Source organism: Balaenoptera acutorostrata, chromosome 7 (assembly GCF_949987535.1).
Source record: "Balaenoptera acutorostrata chromosome 7, mBalAcu1.1, whole genome shotgun sequence".
Lineage (NCBI taxonomy): Eukaryota > Metazoa > Chordata > Mammalia > Artiodactyla > Balaenopteridae > Balaenoptera > Balaenoptera acutorostrata.
The window spans coordinates 82,558,958-82,581,027 of record NC_080070.1 but is presented as its reverse complement, the minus strand read 5'-3'; the positions used below and the strand labels follow the sequence as shown (position 1 = coordinate 82,581,027).

General features: G+C 33.9%; 1 protein-coding gene across 1 annotated transcript in view; it reads right to left on the bottom strand.

Moving 5' to 3' along the window:
• Positions 1 to 22,070, bottom strand: part of PCLO (piccolo presynaptic cytomatrix protein) — a 382,545-nt gene that overhangs the window by 5,026 nt on the left and 355,449 nt on the right. The window contains exons 23-24 of the mRNA XM_057550295.1: positions 2,134 to 2,268; positions 1,579 to 1,724 (exon numbers count right to left, since the gene is read on the bottom strand). Coding sequence (XP_057406278.1) covers positions 1,579 to 1,724; positions 2,134 to 2,268 — 281 coding nt within the window. The remainder of the gene's footprint in view (positions 1 to 1,578; positions 1,725 to 2,133; positions 2,269 to 22,070) is intronic.

Here is a 22,070-nt window from a genome sequence, read left to right as displayed (position 1 = left end):
TTTGAGTGGTGAGTACATAAATACGAGTTTACAAGGCGGATAGAACATAACACTGACTTTAAATGCCATTTAACTTACTGGGAATTTTATTATAGGAAGCATTTCCAAAGTGGCTTCTTGTCATAGGTAGAGCTTACACTAGTTGAAATTCCATGGGATCTCATACTCAAGAAATTTTTTTCTTTTAGGGATCAGTTGAAAGAAAGGTAGAGAAACTGAGATGGAAATAACCATTACTCCTTGACAATTCTTCTCTCACGCTCTCTCTTTCTTTTTGGAATCTCCTTCAGATAATTCATCTTTATTCCTGACTAAAATTTACTGTTACATTTCTGACTTCAAAATCTACTTTTCTGTCTCTTTTAGCCTCTGGTTTGGAGATTTCAAATGACACATTATATGTTTTATTGGACCCTGCCTTCCTATCAAGTTTATCACATTTCAGACAAACTCATGTTCTTTCTCCCTATCCATCCCTTCTGTAACTACTCAATCTCTGTGACTGACACCTTTGTTCACACAGATTTCAGAGTATCCTTTAATTTTTTTATTCCCTTCAACTCTAGTATCAGTTAATTATCTCAGTGCAGTTTTTGCTTTGCAATATCTCTTATATACGTCTCTAGTACAGGCCTCTAAGTGCCAGTACCATGGTCTTCTCTTCCCACATTTTTTCAGTTCTTCCCTCCCTCCTCCTTTGTTCTCTTTCATTCCATGTCTCTGTATCTACTAAAGATATACTATGTACAAGCATTGTGCTAGGCTACAAAACAAAGAGCAATGAAAATCAAGCCTTGCACTAGAGAAGCTGAGAGTACAGAAGCAGTGAGAGGTAAGTACACAAATTGTTGTACAAGACTGGGATTAATGGCCTAATGAGATAAGCAAAACATTATGTGAATAAGGTGTGATAAATTACACCCAGGGTCATTATTAAAGAGCTGAGTTTACATTGAAAGATATGGAAAATTGTGATAGATGGAGAGAGATGGAGAAGGGAGTATTGAAGGAGAGGAAAAATATGAGCAAAGAATTAGAGGTTTAACCTGACTTCAAGATTCTGGTGTGAATGGGGTCAAGAGGGAGTGGAAATGTCTACAAGGAGATGAAATTAAGTCAATACAATCAGAACTCACCTTAGAGGACTCTGAATGAGTCAGGATAATGGTGAATCATTGGAGGGTTTCAATGTAACCTAGCCAGTGTTTTTAAAAGATACCTCTGCCAGCAGTGTGATAAAATGAATTAAAGGGTAAGATATTGATGGCAAGTAGGCCAGGTATACTGCTGAGATGATTTGCATAACAAAGATGAGGACCCAAAGAGGATTAGTGTGGCAGTGAGCATGGAAAAAAATCTATGTAAAATAAACTGAGTAGGTAGAAGAGAGGCAACTTGGTAGCTAAATGGATGGGATGAGTGGGTTGGGGAATTTTAAAGGGCCCCTGGGAAGTTACCTCTAAAAATTAACTTGTAAAATATCACATAGTATATGATTGGCATTTAAATATTGAATAATTAAATGGGAAATAAATACAGTATAAATGAAAATCTAAAAATCGGAACTGTATGAGTTACCTGAAGAGAATGTCCAGCAGGACTTAGGCTGAATCTAAAAGTTTCATTGAATGAAGGCTCTCGATCATGTCTACATACTCTTGTTTTTTTCTTGATCACCTTTTTTTGGGTAGAAATGTTCATCACATATATTTTCACATATAAATCTGAAAATAAGAATTCAGCTTGTTAAGTGTCCATTAATAATACAATTTTCTATTGAAAGAGTTATAATCGTATATGGAGAGTTCTCCTACATTTTACACAAAGCCAGTAGCCTGTGAACAATTTGTTTCAGACAACATAATTAAAATATACACCAATTTTCTTAGCAACTTAAATGTCTTCTTGTTGTATAATAAATACATCACTCTACATTTGTGTTGAAAAAAATCTAATTTTTAACTAGTAAAATATCAACTTGCTCTATATAAGAGAAATTCATTCTTATTTCATATTTTTCAGATATATTTGGTACACAGCCCAAATTTTAATTAGCATTTTCTAGGCTATTTAGGACACACTCCTAAAGAGTTCCTAGATACATTATATTGCTCATTACATAAAATTAGATACCTGGTAAGTGATCAGGAGATTTAAATTTGTAGGTGATATTTCTGCACTGGAGGATTTCAACTATGAGTTGTTCCCCATCTGTCTTCATTTCTTTCTTCAGTGCAATCTTGATTTCTCCCATTACCTGAGTTTTAACTGGAACAATTTAATTTAAAAGTTAAGGAATATGTCATGCCATTAATTAAGTGGTTAGTTCAATAATTTACTCATATTTTCATTTATTGAGTGTTTATCAAGTGCTAAACACCTTATCGCATCCTGTGGATACACAGATGAATAAAATACAGCCCCAGCCCTTAAAGAGAGGAAGGTCTCATGGAGAGACTGGTAAATTGTACGCTTACAATAAAGTATGTTAAGTATAATGATAAGCAAGTAACAAGAGGGGTATGGAAGGGCTTCCCTGGTGGCGCAGTGGTTGAGAATCTGCCTGCTAATGCAGGGGACATGGGTTCGAGCCCTGGTCTGGGAAGATCCCACATGCCGCGGAGCGGCTGGGCCCGTGAGCCACAATTACTGAGCATGCGCGTCTGGAGCCTGTGCTCCGCAACGAGAGAGGCCGCGATAGTGAGAGGCCCGCGCACCGCGATGAAGAGTGGCCCCCGCTTGCCACAACTGGAGAAAGCCGTAGCACAGAAACGAAGACCCAACATAGCAATCAATCAATCAATCAATTAATCAATAAAAAAATAAAATTTAAAAAAAAAAAAAAAAAAGTACCAAAGGAAGAAAAAAAAAAACAAAAAAAAAAAAAAAAAAAAAGAGGGGTATGGAAGAAATGCAAGTAAGTAACTATTACTCAACTGTAGATTTTTAGGCCAAAAGAGGTAATAGATGAGACTACAGGGGACTATAGGAAGACAGTCATACATAAAAATAATAGAATTCTAATATAATATAATATATAGGAAGTATTAAGTCAAGTGAAATGCAAGAAGTTGTTTGCCGACAATTGCTCACTACTTACCAGGCTTGCAAAAGAACGCTTGCTAACACAACTAAATGTCGTTCTGTATTATATCTACTTCCATTCTATTTTTCTTGTAAAAGAAGTAGGCAACAAGGGTATATGGTAATAACATTACCCAAGGGAAAATATGAGTGATTGAAATGAATTCAATGTATTTCTTTCTAGTGTTTATCTTGGATCTTTACATTACTGAAGAAGCTATTCACACTAGGTCAAATCCTTTATTGATTCATCCTTTTCTCTATCGATGCATATATTTATCCACTTATCATTCACCAACAAATATTTTATTTTCCACCCTACTCTGTGATAAGCACTCTGTTAGGAGGAATGGATACAATCATAAGCCAATATACGCATGCTTATTGGTCTTATGGTTTTTCTGTCTATTGGGAAGAAATCCATCAATGAAATATTTTCGTCAATAAGTGTACAATTAGAAGGAGAGGAAAGGTTCTGAAGTACAAGAGCATGGTTACAAGAAAGCCTAGGAAAGGGCTTCATGAGCTGAAACCAGCAGAATAAGAAAGAATTAACTAGGTGACATGGACGGGGAAGAACATTATAAAGAGAAGGAACAGTGTGTTCACAGAAGGCAACATCATGGGACTGAGGAACTAAATAAATATTCGTGTGATTATAAGATATTGTTAAGTGGTACTATGTTAAGAATTTGGGTTTTACCTTTAGAACAATAGGAATCTATTAAAGGTCTTTAACATGGATGTAGATCATTTGTTCTCAAATGTTTCCGTCTCAGGATTTCTTTATACTCTTAAAAAAAAATAGTGGTACTCAAAGAACATTAAAATTTCTAATTAAAAAGTAAAATTGGATATTTAAAAGTTTATTTATTGATTCAGTTAAAATGACATTAATATACCTATAAATAAGTATTTTAATGAAAAATAACTGTATTTTCCAAAGCAACAAAAAATAGTGAGGAGTGACATTTTATATTTTTCAAATTTCATTAGTGCTTGGTTTAATAGAGGACAGCTGGATTCTCATACCTGTTTCTACATTAAATCCAGTTCAATATGCTGTTTTATTTGAAATATATGACAGTCTCACACAGATATATATATATAGTTGGAAAAGGAAGGAGTATTTTAATATCCTTTCAGACAACTGTGGACAATCTTTGATACTACATTAACACTTGAAAAGTGGTAGTTTCTTTAAGATTAGTGTAAATGTGAAATCTGAAACTGTATCAATGAACCTTTGGACTGTTACTTTAAAAAACAATTGTCTATCTTGCACCTTGAATGGACCAGTTAACTATGCCTGAATTGGTAACATCCTATATTGTTCGTTTTGGAAAATACGGGTTTACCTAGTTATGCAGATCTTCAAAACATTGGTATAATTCATACAATATTAAAGGCACATTTGTTAATATCACCATCAATATCATAAAAAAAGTCTGACTATGGAAAAGCTGACAAGCTCAGGGAGGCAGGTATAAGTTTTGGAAAATTTTATTTTTACTTAAAAGTTGATTTTTATTATTGACAACAACTACTGTCAATTGTTTTTCTTAAAGTGAAAAACTCACTTTGTTAAATTTTGAGAAAATGGCAGCTGAATACAGTCAGCCTTCTGCACCCATGGCTCCTGCATCCATGGATCCAACCAACCGAAGATCAAAATATCAAAAAAATTTTTTTCCAGAAAGTTCAAAAAAGCGAAACTTGAATTTGCCACATGCAGGCAACTATTTACATAACATTTACATTGTATTAGGTATTATAAGTAATCTAGAGATGATTTAAAGTATATGGGAGGATGTGCATAGGTTATATGCAAATGCTACATCATTTTATATAAGGGACTTTAGTGTAAGCAGATTTTGGTATTTGTGGAGGTTGGGGAGGCTCCTGGAAAAAAATCTCCCATGGATACCAAGGGCTAACTCTACCAAAGTTTGAATAAGCAGAGTTTATCTGTCAGTTGTCTTTCCAGTAAAAATGATATTTCTTGTAAAAAAAGGCTGGCTCAGCTTGCAACTCAAAAAAATTGCACTAACATGTTTTCTCAAGTCAACCTTCATATTTTGGTATGCAGCAGAAGTGTTCTATGTGTAGTTCCCATTTTATCACACAGAATATTCTAGAACATAGACTATTAGTAACACATGTACTTAAGGGTCTAGGTTTAATAACAAGAATTTTAATTTCTTTATCAAGGATATTGTTAAGTGAAACAGGCAAGTTTTTCATACAAGTGCATGGTGGTAAAAATTAAATACAGCCACTATTAGTACAATTTGGTGCTGCTGCCCTGATTTATGCTAAGTCACCAGCAGTTTTCTGCAGCATTGCTTTTGCATTATCAATGTAAATGTCAACACGGTAAAATGGTAAATAATATCTTAGTATATTTAAAAAATAATTTTGACCTGGATGCACTTCAACAGTCTTGGGGACCCACAGGGATATCTGAACCATGCTTTGAGAATGACTGTTAAAGAATATACTTGAGTAATCTCCAAGAGGAAATTAAAGTAACAAAAGCATCATGTACAAAATCTGTTAGATTGTAGTTATTTAATCATTTCGATTTAATTTTATCACACTTTTGGATATGGGATTTTAGAACGTATTTCTTCCCTGCATTAATTTTTGCTTTAATTAACTTATATTTTCATGTCTAGATGTACCCTGACATGTGGGAAAATATCTACCAATACCATACTTCGGCCTGCTCTCTTCCTTCTTTCAAAACACTAAGTTCCCCAAATAGGCAAAGTTGCCCTCCATGTGTTTTATAAAGTGAAACACAGATCTTCTAGACATAGTTAAATCGTGATAATTCAGCAGCCAATGATCATAGATACTTCACAGTAGCTGGGTGTTAGCTTTACCCTTGAGAAATTCAAGAAAATAAAGTGCAAGCCAAGGATATTTTATACAGCTAAAGTGTCTTTCAAGCAGCAAGCCTATAAGTTTAAGCATAAGGAACTCAAGAATACCATAGAAAAATTCATTCTCAAGAAATATATAAGAGGATGAATTTCATCACATCAAAGAGATAACTAGAGAGACTTCAGCCAAAGGAGTGATGGTGAATATTTAATATATTTAATTGTAGAACTGACACTAAAAATAAGAGTGAGAATATAGATGGGTAGAAGGGCAGCACATAATTGTCATGTATTCTAATAGAGTATAAAGGATGAAACTGAAAGAGATGGATGACAAAGGGAGAGAAAGGGACAAGTAGAATGAGATTGTTGATTTTTGAATAGGTAAATGGTAGGTGACAAGTTATACTATTTAAAAATAACAAGACAGATGGTAAATGGTGAGTAAGAAGAGCAAACATAATAAACGTATAAAAAAGACAATCATTGGAACAAAGATACAAAGCTTTCTTAATTACAAAAGAAATTAAAAAAAATTAAAGACACCAAACGGAGAAAGAAACACAACAAATCTAACATCATATACACAATAGTTATAAAACAAAATGCAGAGTTGTGATCAAACATATCTGTCATATCAATAAACATGAACAGGTTCAGTGAGCATATTTTTAAAAAGCTATCAGATTGGCCCATAAAGCAGAGCTTACAAGCTATGCTATGCTAAAACTTAGTTTCATTTCAAATAGTCACAAATACATAAATTGTAAGCATGCCAGATGTATGGAAACAATAAGAGAGTAGGGGTTGCTATCTTACTGTGAGGCTAAATAGAAATCAGTTTGAAATGTAGTAAACAAGACAAAAAAAAGGACATTTTATAAAGTTAAACATCCATAAATCATAATGAAGACAAAACAATTATGAATATCTATGCACCACTAAAATATGTTGAAACTAGAAAATAAGGTGTAAAGATGTAGGAGATGAAAGCCAGAATAAAGAGAATAATAATAAAATACTTTAACACAGTATTTTCAGTACAAGACAGGTGAAGTAGACTAAAATATGTAAAGACAGAATATTGAGACACCATAACCAATACAGCAGATCTCAGGATGTATATATTAAACACTACACCCTGATAAGACAGAAAATATCATTTCCTCAATTAAATATGGAACATGGATCATATTGACTGATTATGTATTGACTTACAAAGTAGACAACGGTAAGTTCTATAAAATGAAGCTAATACATTGTCTGATAACACACACACACACACACACACACACACACAAAGGCTTTAACGAAACAATTCTTGGCTGAACAGCAAAATACAATGAGAAAATACAGAAGTTCTGAAGAACAATGATAATGAAAACACTATCAGAATCGATGAGAATTAAAATAATGATCAGAGGAAAATCACCAGTCTTAAACACCTATATCATTTAAAGCAGTGATCAGAAGAAAGTGCATATATGCATTAATATTCCATCAACAAAATTTTAAAAAATACAATTGATTTAAACTTCTAATTCCAAAAGCTAGAAAAAGAACAACAAAGTAATATAAAAGAAAGTACAAGAAAATAAATAATAAAAATATACACAGAAATTAATGAGGCAGAGTATAGAAAAAATAGAAAAATAGTAGATAAAATTAATGAATTAAAATTCTGGTACTTTGACTAGCATCAATAAAATAGAAAAACCAATAATGAATTTAGTCAATAATATGTGGCCTTAATATTATGATTTACAAATGGCATGTGGTCTTTTAACTATGACACTACTCTCCTCTCAGTGATTTGGTGTAAACATTTTAGTGTCCTGAATATACCCTAATACTATCAGCTCACATTCTGTTTACACATTCTTGACAGGACGCAACAGCAAATATGTCTAATATATTTCTTTGAACTTGTGAGGGACCATCTAGCTCAGGTTACTGAACTATTTTAAATAAGTATAAACAAGCCCATTCAAATCAATCTGTTTTATTTTAAAGAACTTTGCAAGAAAATGAAGAATCTTCAATATAAAAATGAGAAAACAAGACAGATCTTAGAATCTCCTTTCTTTAATACCTAGAAAAACTAGGGGAAAAAGTAAAATTTAGGAAAGTATTAGCCAGTAGCAACTAACCAAAGAATAGTCTCCTGCCAGAAAATGCTGAGTGGTGTATAGGAATGGAAAGGCAGATTCTGGGAAGGCTCAGCTTAGCAGCATCCCCAACCATACCACGTATCACAAAATTTTGCCAGGAAAAGAGAGATGAATTGCCAAAACCCTGAGAATTATCACCAAGTCCCCAGCACAGAGAAGTGGATGAACAATGAGCTTAGGCAGCCCCAGAAAAGTCATACTAAACCCTTGAGAGTGGCAGCTTTGGCTCATCGCTAGGAGGATCTGAGGGTTTCACTGAAAATAGGAAAAACAACCAGTGCTCCCCATTTACTGGGGATCCAAGGTTAAGGAGGAGAAAAATCCAAAGCTGAGAGAGTCTTTTCATTGGAGTAAGACATACCTGGGCTTGGTTGACTGAATGCTGGCAAAACAAAAGCAAAAACAAAACCAAAAAACATTTAAATCAAATCTCAAGAGAGAGCAAAACGTAGTCAATCAGGGCAGCAAATCTATCTGTGAAACAGCTCTATTTCTTTCCTCCAAAGGCATAGAAAATTGGATAGAACTACTACTGCTCCATCTCTCAAACAGTAACTGGGATGGAGGGGAAAAAAGAGTATTCTAACTGATAAGGAGGGAGTCAAGGAAAATACTCCCACTATTTGGAGCCAATAGGAGTTGTGGACAGAATTGATCACACCACTGAACATGATGAAATGAAACAATTTTTTTCTCAGAAAAATTCACTGTTATAGGTCATATTCCTCTAAAACTCCAACATGCCAAGCATATAAAATTTATTGTTGCTGTTTACCATTTTCTCACTTCAGAAGAAAGGTAGAATTAAACACTTGCTAACTGAAGTTCTCAAAGCATCACATTGCCTATTTTTTTCTTGGAAGGTTAAATTCACATGCTTCACAGTGTTATATTTGTGAAGTTCTTGTTAAGTTTTTCCTACTCCAGATTGTTCTTTATTGTTTCAACTAAAGGAGGAGAGGAACATACCTACTGAGGTGGTCTCAAAGGACGCTTGCATTAATTATGAGTTGTCACTATCAATCGTGCTTGCCCTTTCACTGGTTCAGAATGCCTTTGTCATTGGAAACAGATGCATATGGAGGGTGACAAAAACCTCTGTTTTCACTCTCTCCACAGGGTGAGGGAGAGTGGTGGGTGGGGGGTCAGCAACTACAGATCTGCTTGGGCCTCTGAACTGAAGAAGACAATGCACACATAGAGGCCATGTGTGGGTGTTTTGTCATTGTGATTGGAGTAGAGAGTAAATGGGCAGTAAAAATTGCTTTGACCAGCCTCCAAGTCTCTTGGTGTCCCAAAATTTATGTTTTGGTTGTATTAAAAGAATAAAAATTAATCCTACTCTAGAGAAGATATTTATCTTACAACATGATACATAGCTATGATTAAGAGTAGAAAGAAGACTGTCTTTTCTCCATTGTATATTCTTGTCCCTTTGTCCAAGATTAATTGACTGTAGGTGTGTGGGTTTATTGCTAGGCTCTCTATTCTGTTGCATTGATCCATATGTCTGTTTCTGTGCCAGTACCATGCTGTTTTGATTACTGTAACTTTGTAGTATTGTCTGAAGTCTGGGAGGGTTATGCCTCCATCTTTGTTCTTTTTCCTCAGGTTTTATGGTTCCATGTAAATTTTAGGATTATTTGCTCTAGTTCTGTGAAAAGTGTCATGGGTAATTTGATAGGGATAGCATTAAATCTGTAGATTGCTTTGGGTAGTATTGCCATTTTAACAATATTAATTCTTCCAATCCAAGAGCATGGGATATTTTCCCATTTCTTTAAATCATCTTCAATTTCCTTTATTAACGTTTCATAGTTCTCAGCATGTAAGTCTTTCGCCTCCTTGGTCAGGTTTATTCCTAAGCGTTGTTTTTTTTTTTTGGATGCAATTTTATTTTATAAATTTTTATTTTTATTTATTTTATTTTTGGCTGTGTTGGGTCTTCGTTGCTGCGTGCAGTTTTCTCTAGTTGCGGCGAGCAGGGGCTACTCTTCGTTGTGGTGCACAAGCTTCTCATTGCGGTGGCTTCTCTTGTTGTGGAGCACAGGCTCTAGGTGCGCGGGCTTCAGTAGTTGTGGCACATGGGCTCAGTAGTTGTGGTGCATGGGCTTAGTTGCTCCACGGCATGTGGGATCTTCCCGGATCAGGGCTCGAACCCATGTCCCCTGCATTAGCAGGAGGATTCTTAACTACTGCGCCACCAGGGAAGCCCTTGATGCAATTTTAAAAGGGAGTGTTTTCTTACTTTCTCTTTCTGATATTTCGTTGTTAGTGTAAAGAAATGCAACAGATTTCTGTATGTTAATCTTGTATCCTGCTACCTTGCTGAATTCATTTATCAGTTCTAGTAGTTTTTGTGTGGAGTGGTGTAGGGAAAGCTGGATAGCCGCATGTAAATCAATGAAGTTAGAACACACCCTCACACCATACACAAAAATAAACTCAAAATGGCTTAAACACTTAAATGTAAGACATGACACCATAAAACTCCTACAAGAGAACATAGGCAGAACATTCTCTGACATAAATAATACCAATGTTTTCTTAGGTCAGTCTCCCAAGGCAAGAGAAATAAAAGCAAAAATAAGCAAATGGGACCTAATCAAACTTACCAGCTTTTGCACAGCAAAGGAAACCAGAAACAAAATGAAAAGGCAACCTATGGACTGGGAGAAAATATTTGCAAACAACGTGACCCACATGGGCTTAACTTCCAAAATATACAAACAACTCATACAACTCAGTAACAACAACAACAAAACATCCCAGTCGAAAAATGGGCAGAAGACCTAAGTAGACATTTCTCCAAAGAAGACATACAGATGGCCAATAGGCACATGAGAAGATGCTCAACATCACTAATTATTCGAGAAATGCAAATCAAAACTACAACAGTCAGAATGGCCATCATTAAAAAGTTTACAAATAACAAATGCTGGAGAGTGTGTGAAGAAAAGGGAACCTTCCTACACTGTTGGTTGGAGTGTAAATTGGTGCAGCCACTATGGAAAACAGTACGGAAGTTCCTCAAAAAACTAAAAATAGAGTTGCCACATGATCCAGCAATACCATTCCTGGGCATATATCTGGACAAAACTATAATTCAAAAAGATACATACACCCCAATGTTCATAGCAGCACTATTTACAATAGCAAAGACATGGAAACCACTTAAATGTCCATCAACAGAAAAATAAAGATGTGATCAATATATGTATATATAATGGAATACTACTCAGCCATAAAAAAGAATGAAATAATGACATTTGCAGCAACATGGATGGACCTAGAGATTATCATACTAAATGAAGTAAGTCAGAAAGAGAGACAAATACCATATGATATCACTTATATGTGGAATCTAAAATATGACACAAATGAACTTATTTATGAAACAGAAACAGACTCACAGACATAGAGAAGAGACTTTCGGTTGCCAGGGGGGAGGGGGGTGGGAGAGGGGTGCAAACTATTATATATATAAAGGATAAACAATAAGGTCCTACTGTATAGCACAAGGAACTATATTCAATATCCTGTAGTAAACCATAATGGAAAAGAATATCAAAAAGAATATATGTATGTACAAATATATACATATATATATATAAATGAACCACTTTTCTGTACACCAGAAACTAACACAGCATTGTATATCAACTATACTTCAATTTAAAAAAAAAGAATAGAAAGAAGAAGAGGAAGAGATGACGGATATATAGAGGGCATAGTTCAAAAATGAGATGACAAAATAATAGGTGGGGTGAAAATGGGGATAACAGAGCTAAAACACAAATAATCCCATTTGAAAGCTGTTAATGAATTAGAAACATCCTGGGAACAAAATTAAATAAGATAGAAATCAGTATTATTGACATAGAGGGAAGAAGGCTTAGGATGATACAGAGAGAAAAATAAAGAAGTTACAGAACAATGACAGATATATTAGAACTGAAAAATATGATCCAATATATCTTATTGCTCAGAAAAAGTAAATTCAAGAGAATAGAAAATAACATCTATTTAAAATATAAAGATATTTCTCTGAAACAACAGAAGAGTGAATCTCTGGACCAAAAGATCATCCTATACTCATTGAAGTGATAAATTGGTACACTGATATATCCAGCTTAAGCTACTTCAAGGATACAGAAAACATTCTTTAAAAATCCAGGGGGAAAAAATAAGTCCTCTGAAAGAGTACATTTGTGTATAAAAGAAACAGCCTTCCTAAAATATATAAAAGACTATGACAAGGACATAGAGGCTATAGTGATGAGGGAAAGAAAAAGAGAGGAGAGAGAGGGGGAGAGAGGGAGGGAAGAGGGAATGAAGGGAAAATCTGAAGATGAAATCCAGGCCACCAATAAAACAATGGAAGAGGAAAGTGGAAGAAAGTGGAAGAGTGTTGATTTCCTTTAAGTGGAGAGTTAATCAATAAAATTTAAATTTGAAATAGAGTATTAAAAAACATAATTACTCAATCTCTTAATATTTTCAATTTTGTTTCTTAAACTTAGTGAGCTCTTTCATAAGCTATGGCTAAAATATTTATTGAAATATTTTACATGACTAAAATAGTTATTGAAATTAAGTTATTCCTTTATTTTTACAATGTTACATTCTTTTTTGTTAAATTTAAAAACCATATAATTATTTTTGGACAAAGAACAGGACTAATTTAATTCCATTTTAACAAAATTGTGTGTGTCCCTCTCTTTAGCTAGCTGAAGTGCTCCAAGTAAGTAGAACTGTAAAACTGGCTTACTTTTATCTTGCACAGCTTTCTTTTTTCACACTCTCCAGTGCTTTATTCTCCTTTAAGATATGCAGTGTTCTTTCCACTTTATTTTCTTAAAAAAGAGTTTACATATGTTTTATCTTTGAAAAACTGTGTATGTTGTATCTGTAAGCAACATTTATACACATACCTATATCTATATCTCCAATACTTTATACTTTTAGTAAAGTATATTTTAAGAAAAAATTGCAATTAACAGAACACAATCATTATTTCACAAAAAATAAAGTTGGTAAAATCCCCATTTTACAGATGAGAAAATAGTGACTTGCATGTTTTAAGTAACTTGCCAAATTGTTAAGCGTCCTAGGCAGAACTTTACTCTAGATCTTCTGATTTTAAGCATAGGGCTCTGTTCTCTCATGAACACCTTATATCTTCTTATGAATAATATTTGTAGAACACTAGCTCATTCATGGAAATATTCATTTAAAAATATTTTTAAAAAATATTAACAGAATGAAAGGATTTTTCAGGGGCTATTTTGCTATTTTATTTTACCCAAACACAGGACTTTAGAAAGCAGGGAAGCATAGCAAACAATTATTTTAGTTGGTTAAACAATAGCTAGAAGTTATCGTCTACCTTTATACACTACACCGATTATACAGGATATTTATATTAAAGAACAAAAAACAGCAATACTTTCTGAAATATTCATAATTATATGAGAGTCTATACGGAATTGACTTAGACACACAAAGTAAAAGAAGTATCTATTGATTAAGAAAATGTTTCTTTTTTATTTGCATTATTGGTATTTTTAACACTTAACTGGATGGAGTACAAATTGAGGTTTACGTTTTCCCAAAATTGTAAGCATTATATTGCAACTTGAGCAGCTTTTGCCAATGCAAGACCATTTCCAACAAAAATCTCTTTAGAGGCAATGTTTAATGAGCTGGAAGTGAATAAAATGTGGAAAAGTAAAGAAGCAAAGAATGTTACTTTGTAAAAGGAAAGTCTGTGTAAGGAAAAAAACAGAGCGAATAAAATTCTCAACACTTAGATTTCTTTGCATTTGCAAATTTTCGTTAATAAATACTACATAGCAATGTTGCAGGTCACTGGTGCTAGCTAATACAGTCTGAACTGGTTTTAGGTAAGACGCATATTTAGCTCTGACAGTCTATCACCTCATAATTTGTTACCTAGCTCCTATCACTCATTCCAAGTCTAAGAAAAGTCCAATATAGAATTAAGATGGATTTTAAAAACCAGGAATTCTGGCTTTTAGCCCTGTGAGATGGCAGGCCTGTCATTAAATATCTCTGTTTTGTATTTCCTCATATTGTAAAGTGAAAATATGTAATAAGATTATTTATAGACCATTTATAATATCTTTCAACTTCACAGAATAATAAATTTTTAGACATTTTCTGATATTATCTAAATATTATTTAGTCCTGACCCTCTACTAAGCATCTTCTATCCTAGATAATTTTGTCTGTTTACTCAGGGATTCTAAACCTTCTCATTATAGAAAGTCTTAATAATGTGCTAATACCTATTAATAGCCAAAGTAGTGATGTATATTTCCTCATGTATAATTGTATTTTCCTTCATTTCAATTATTTTTACTCTATCAGTTTTAGTCTAAGGGATGATCCTCTAAAAAAAAGCTAGCACAACAATGGCAAATTGTTAGCGGAATGCCTAAAATGGTAATTATTCAATAAGCATTAATTCTTTTTTATATCTCAACATTTGAAGCAATGGAAGATCAGTTCTAGAAGTAATTGACAGTTTACACCTAGCAAGCGTATCTATACCATTAGGTCAATTGCTCAATCTATTCAAAGTAAACAAATAAAACAAAAAATATGTCTTGATATATCCATATAAATCAAGACTTTTTAAATGGAAATTTCTTTAATAAAAGGTCTTCTTCTACTTCACTGAGCCTTTTAGAGAAAAGAAGTGAGCTAACTATAGTTTGTTCTATTCAACAGTCTCTCTATAATTTGCAAACATGTGTATCAACCTTACCCTACAGCCTATAATAAATTTTACCTTCCATGCTGAAATTCTCTCTCTCTCTTCCAAAAGTTCAAAGTGGTACTCACTAATTTGATGGTGGTACTCAATAATTATCTAAAATTGGTACTTCCTTTGTCTTTACACCATGTCCTTGAGTAGCAGGGAAAGCTACTAGACCTTTAACTAGTCTGGTAATCTTATTTGTATTGAATTTCATCTCCTAGTATATTGTTGTTTTCTAGCAGCTGTATTCAAGTCATCGATATGTTTTAAACTTAGTTCTCAGAAACATGTTTTCTGGACAAAGGTTCTTACCTGTATAGAACACTTTATATGCAGGACTGAATAGAAGGAGTGAAGAAGTAGTTTTTAAAGGTTTATCCTAGTAATTTAATGTTCGAAAGGAGGAAGCAAAAATGAAACTAATTTCTTCATTCTATATTGTATTAAATTCTATTCCAAGTACTCTCACTGTAAGATCTCCTGAAGTTGACTCTCCATAAATCAGCTTGCTCATACAATGAGAATGACACCATGCAGCCAACTCCATTATCTGACTTCTTTGCTACCTTTGTGTATAACAGATGACTGTAAATGCTTGGGTCCAGCACTTTTTACTAAAACATACCATTAATAAAGGGTTAGAGAATTCCCAAGACAGGATTTGTGAAACGCTTTGTGATTAGATATAAATAATTCCTTTATAGGCAATTCAATATATGTGTTTCAAAAAAAATGAATCCTCATCCCAAATATATTTCACAAAATATAATTTTCTACTCTCTAACAGTTTAAGTATATATTCATCTGTAACCAAGTGAATAAGTATTACTATAATATTATAGATAAAGAATACAGATTAAGTAAATTTTAAAATAACATATGTATAGCACAGAGAACTGTATTTAATATCCTATGGTAAACCATAATGGAAAAGAATATATAAAAAAAGAAAGTGTATATGTATACACATTATAACTGAGTTATATATATATATGTATAACTGAGTTACTTTGCTGTACAGCAGAAATTAACACATGGCAAATAAACAATACTTCAATTAAAAAACAAACAAAAAAATAAAATAACATGTAAACGTCAGTCATATCATCTCAATTTTTCCTAAACTATTTGAAATAGACAGAGGTATGACTAACTTCACTTTCAAGAAAAGAGACTCTAAAGTTCAGGTTGATTAATCTGCCAAAAGTCACATAGCTAGATTAGATGCTTCCAGCAAGACACCCCAAGGTTATTGCCAAAATTTTGATTACCTATTATGTAAAAGTGATTATGTGCCAAATTCATGTATATGCTTGTGAGCATGCCTATGTTGGGGGGAGGAAATTTCAGGTTTTGTGGGGAAGTTGTGCTGGAAAGACCAGGTACAGACAGGAGCAAATGCTCACCCATTTCCTTTCTAAAGCATTAGTTTCTGATCATATACTTCTTGATTTGCTGCATGTAGGGAATTACAATATACTTGAATGGTATCCACAATGCATTCAATTTCTTAAACAACTCTCCTATACCAGGTACATTATGTATGTAGACTACTACAGCCTTTAAAGGGTAAAGACTGTTCCTTATTTATCCTGGTCTTTTTAGCCCACAGAAAAGACACCTAGAATATATTAGATGTTTAATGAATGAATCTGTAAAACTTTCTCTAATATTTACAGCAAACCTACAAATTAGGTATCGTTTTCATTTAGCTCTTAAGAAAGTGATTGATAAGGCTTGACTTAAAAGCCCATGCTCTTCCCATTAAACTAAGCTGAGGCCATAGATCTGGAGATATTTTGGAATCTTTTTTCAAACCTATGGTTTTCACCCCAAATAAATGCTTTTTGTCAGTTTATTAATTGCATTCTCTGTTTACGGGCATATACAAGCCTCTGTTATTCAAAGCCACGGGGAGCCAAAGGAGGAGGCATTTTGCTATGTTTTCATTAAGTTTTTTTTGCAAGGCAAAAGAGTTCTGTACGCTTTCATTAAGGCCCTTATTTGAAATAACCCAGATTCAAGGAGATATTTTACACAATAAGGCAGGCATTTGGGTCTAATATGATCTAAGAGTTTTGTGAAAGTAGGCCAGGCCTGAACATTCTGTCTTCTTACATAAAGAAAGCCTTTCTTTCTGAGACAAAACCAGAAAGAACATCATTTTAGAAGGAAAAAAATAGATTTTTCTGATTGATCTTCAGTGTTTTTGGCATTTTTTTGTCCTTTTGGTACATGATTCTTAGCATTCATTTTGCTGTGACTGAAAATAACCGGAGGTCTTTAAAAAAAAAAAACTTTTAATTAAAGCCTCCCATCCATTATCTTGTATGAGACCTAAAAAAAAACCCACCAAAAACCCAAAAATCTTCACAAAAACAAAAAGAAAATCCACTGTTAGAGAATAAAAAATGAAAACCTAAAAGGACATTACATTTTAAATATTTGCAGTTATGAAATACCCCTCAGATGTGTCAGGAAAACAAATCCTAAAATGAGTGAAATCGGAGAGCTGGTATGATATAACAAGAGGGCAGTAATGTTCTTTTCCAGAGAAGCGTCAAGTTTAAGAAGACAAGGCTAGCTTCCTGAGTTCACAAGGCATTGACTAGACCTCCCATCTAAACTTCTTGACCTTTGATCTAAAATCAGGAAGATTATCTACCCAGGAGAAGTGATGGGTCTACACATATTCTCTTTTTACAGAGAAACCTTAGCATCGTCATGTAATGATTTTAGAAAATAAAATCAGGTAATAGTATAATGTTAGGGAAACTAGAAGTTCTTGTGAAAAAAAAAAAGTTTGTCTCTGTAAGAATGAAGCTACCCATCCACTGTAGAATAATCCCCAGTTTCTCACAGGAGCGGATGGTGATCAGGCAGTCAGGTAACCTCTGAATAAACCTGAGAAAACCACCTGAATGAGGGTTAAATAGATTATGAGAGTCATATGTTTCCATTGGCCCACTAGGTTACTTACATCATTTTGCTTTCTTTGTGCTTAGATTAATTCTACCACACTTAACATACAGTACTTTTGATCCTCCTCTCAGTTTTAACCAATTCTCCAGGTTTTCACTTACTACTAATGCAATATTTGTTCCATTCTATAAAACCATTCCTCAATTCCTCAATACAATTTTTGCAGCAATCACTTTGTCTTCCTTGTCCTTAACTGCTATGCTAGATAAAAGAGCACGCTATAATTCTACCTCAGTTTTGTATTCTCAGCCCACTTGGACTGTGTGTGTATATATTTGCCACTCCAGTTCCCGTCTTCATCAGTCTTACCTGCTTTGCCCCAAGAAGAACACTCGCTTGCACTTCATCACCTGGGTGTCCTTACCTTATATGACTTCTGTGAGGTTTTAGAAATGAAGAGCCAGCAGGAGATGTGAGGGTAGGAGGAGAGAGGCTGGGCTATTTTTTGCCTTCTTTGACTCCATCCTCTCTGTCAGCTAGTTGTGCAGTGGTTGTGCCTCGGTACAAAGGCTACCACTCCTGTCTGCGATCTCCTGTACCGTGGCTGTATATCTTGCTGGGTTCTGGCAATAGCTTCCTTCCCCATGCTTCATTAGACCCAGGGTGGGAATGGCTTTTTGTTGTGGCTGGTCCTTAATACGCATCACCTTTCCTTGTTAGTTCCTTTAACCTTCCCCACCTTGTAAATGGTCATTAAATTCTTTTAAACTACCCCTTTGAATGTGTTACCTGCTTCCCACTAGGGCTTCGCGGGACATCCCCTGTTGCATATAAAGTCAGACAGTAATCCAGGGTTTGTTTTGTTTTGTTTGTTTGCTTTTTCTCTATAGGGAGACATTCTCCCAATTCCATCTATGAAACGGCCCCCTTTGATTTGTGGTGCCACTTTGAGTTCCCATATATTCCTGGGTCTATCTCTATGCTTTGTATTCTATGTCATTGTTCCTTTCATCTTGCACAAGTACCAGACTCTTTTGTCTTTATGTTTTAACACCTTGCAGGGTAACCTCACCCTTGTTTCAGTCAGGATAGATTAGATTCTGCTGTAGTAAGAAACACTACCAAAAGAGATTATCATACTAAGTGAAGTAAGTCAGAGGAAGACAAATATCACATAATATCACTTACATGTGGAATCTAAAAAAAAAAAAAAATGATACAAGTGAACTTATTTACAAAACAGAAAAAGACTCACAGACATAGAAAACAAACTTATGGTTACCAAAGAGGAAAGGGGTGGGGGAAGGGATAAATTAGGAGTTTGGGATTAACAGATACACACTACTATATATAAAATAGATAACCAACAAGGATGTACTGTATAGCACAGGGAACTATATTCAATATCTTGTGATAACCTATAATGGAAAAGAATCTGAAAAAGCATATATATATGTACATGTATTCAATTTGCTGTACACCTGAAACTAAAACACTGTAAATCAACAATACGTCAAGAAAAAAAGTTAAGTTAAAAAAACTGAAAGATTTTATTCTCTCTCACTGTACACATCCAATAAAGGCTGGCAGGGTCTCTGCTCTTTTTAGTCACACCATCTCAGGCTGATGGGGAGTCACAATTTTCCCCCTTGCTGACTGCCATGTCTGGAGGAAAAGAGAACTCTACAAGTCTCACACCAGCAGTGAAATGTTCAGTCCAAAAATGGCACAGGGGGCTTCCCTGGTGGCGCAGTGGTTGAGAATCTGCCTGCTAATGCAGGGGACACGGGTTCGAGCCCTGGTCTGGGAAGATCCCACATGCCACGGAGCAGCTGGGCCCGTGAGCCACAACTACTGAGCCTGCGCGTCTGGAGCCTGTGCCCCGCAACGGGAGGGGCCGCGATAGTGAAAGGCCCGCGCACCGCGATGAAGAGCGGTCCCCGCACCGCGATGAAGAGTGGCCCCCACTTGCCGCAACTAGAGAAAGCCCTCGCACGAACCGAAGACCCAACACAGCCAAAAATAAATAAACAAATAAATAAAGTAGCTATACAATTTAAAAAAAAAAAAAAAAAAAAAAAAATGGCACACATATTGACCATCCATGACTCATTGGCTAGAACTAGTCAAAGGGCCAACTGTGCCACAAAGGAGCCAAACAGTCTGGGAGTCAGAGAAACAGAAATAATTAGTGAGCAACACTAATGAACACCAAAACTTTCTTTGCTCCTTTTCAAAGTTGACTTGGATGTTGAAAGTTCTCTATTATTTCATATGAATATTCAAATAATTATATTGAGTTCCTCGAAAATATCTAGCTGGTAATTTAATCAGAATTTTATTAGATTTATATTTTTATATTTAAATTGTTTCACTACAAAGCACGGAATGATTCTACATTTATTCAGATTTCCTTTTATGCCCTTTAATAGAGTCCGAAAGTTGTCATGGATATCTTGGTTATTTTACAAGTTAAACCTAAGATACTGTTTAGTTTTGATACTATGAGTGATATTATTATTTTTGTTGCTTTGTTGCTATTGTGTATTTATGATTAATTATTGGTGATCTACAGTAACTCTTATTAGTTCTAACACTTATCTGTTGATTCCATCAGATTTTCTGCATACATATTCAAATTGTATACAAATAATTTATTTTATTCTTTCCCTTCCAATCACTGTACCTCTTACTCCATTTTCTTTCCCTATATATTAACCAAGACCAATGCTATGTTAAATATTAATAGTAGACATCCTTGTCAATCCTGATCTTAAAAGGCATGTGCCAAAATTTCACCTATAAGTAAAATAATTTTTAATATAATCTTTACAAAATTAAGGAAAGGCCTTACCTTTCCTAATTTGTTAGGAACTGTCATCAAAAACAGATGTTTAATGTAAATCAAATGATTTTTCTTCATCCATATAGTTTAATTTGTTATATTAGTTAATATATTAAAATTATGTATCAATCTGTCATAAATATAGTTTTCCAATTTACATTATTATAAACAAAGCTAAAATAAAGATTTTTTACACAACTCTTCCCACATGGATAAAAGAATTTAGCTAGGATATAGTAGAATATTTAAGATATGTTGGAATCATTAGCCAATGATTATTCAAACATGATGCAAATTTTCAAATTTAGTTGTTACTGTCAAATTAGTCTCAAAACTGTTTATACTAACATTTTATGCACTGCTTTTCTATCAGCAGTATAATAATTCTGTCACACTTCTGCAAATCCTGAATTTTTTAAGGAGTTTTAGACAAATAATATATACATATATACATACACACAGATACTGAATCTTGATCCATTTCTTTTATATGCATAACAAATATCTACTTTCAGTCTTCATATTGTTTTTGTTTATGTTATAATTTTTTGAACAAAAGTTTTATTTTAATTGTAATATGGTCAAATTTGTTAGTCTTTTACACTATAGTTTTGGTTTTGTGTTTAAATAGTTTTGTTGTTTTGTTTGTTTTTTAACAGTTCTTTCATATTTTGCCATTAGGAAGAAAGTCTCTATTTTCTTCTAAAAGTTTTTCACTTTAGATACTCAAACCATCCTCAGTTACTCTTTATTGCTTTTTTACAGTGTGAGGTAGTAGGAATTTATTTTTCTTTGCAGGCAGCCAAATTTCCTTTAATCATTTCTTTATCTGCAATGCAATTTTTGTTATAAATTAAGGTTTCATATACATGAAAATACTTTCTGGTCCATCTGCTCTGTTTCATTGTTCTACTAGATAATACATGTGCTGTACCACAGCATTTTGTATACTATAACTCTAATTAATCTTGGTAACTAGGAATAACCCTACTTCATCATTTTTATTCAAAATTTCTTAGCCTTTACTTCCTTTATATAAATTTCAGGATCAGCTTTCAAAATTCCACTATAAACTTTTTTAGTTATTTAATTGAACTTTCATGGTATTCTCATATTAAGTGGGAAACAATTGCAATCTTTATGATATTAATCTTTATGACATGCTCTATATGCCTATTCATTCCCGCCTTCTTTTTGGAATTTCAACAGTATTTTGCAATTTTCTCATAAAAGTGTGAGTATTTTGTTAGATTTATCTCCTGGAATCTTAGACTTTATCTCTACTGTGAAGAGTTTCTCTTTTTAAATGTTTTTGAAGTGGTCATTATAGGTGACATAAGAAGGCCATTATTTCCTGCCTTGATTTTTCTATT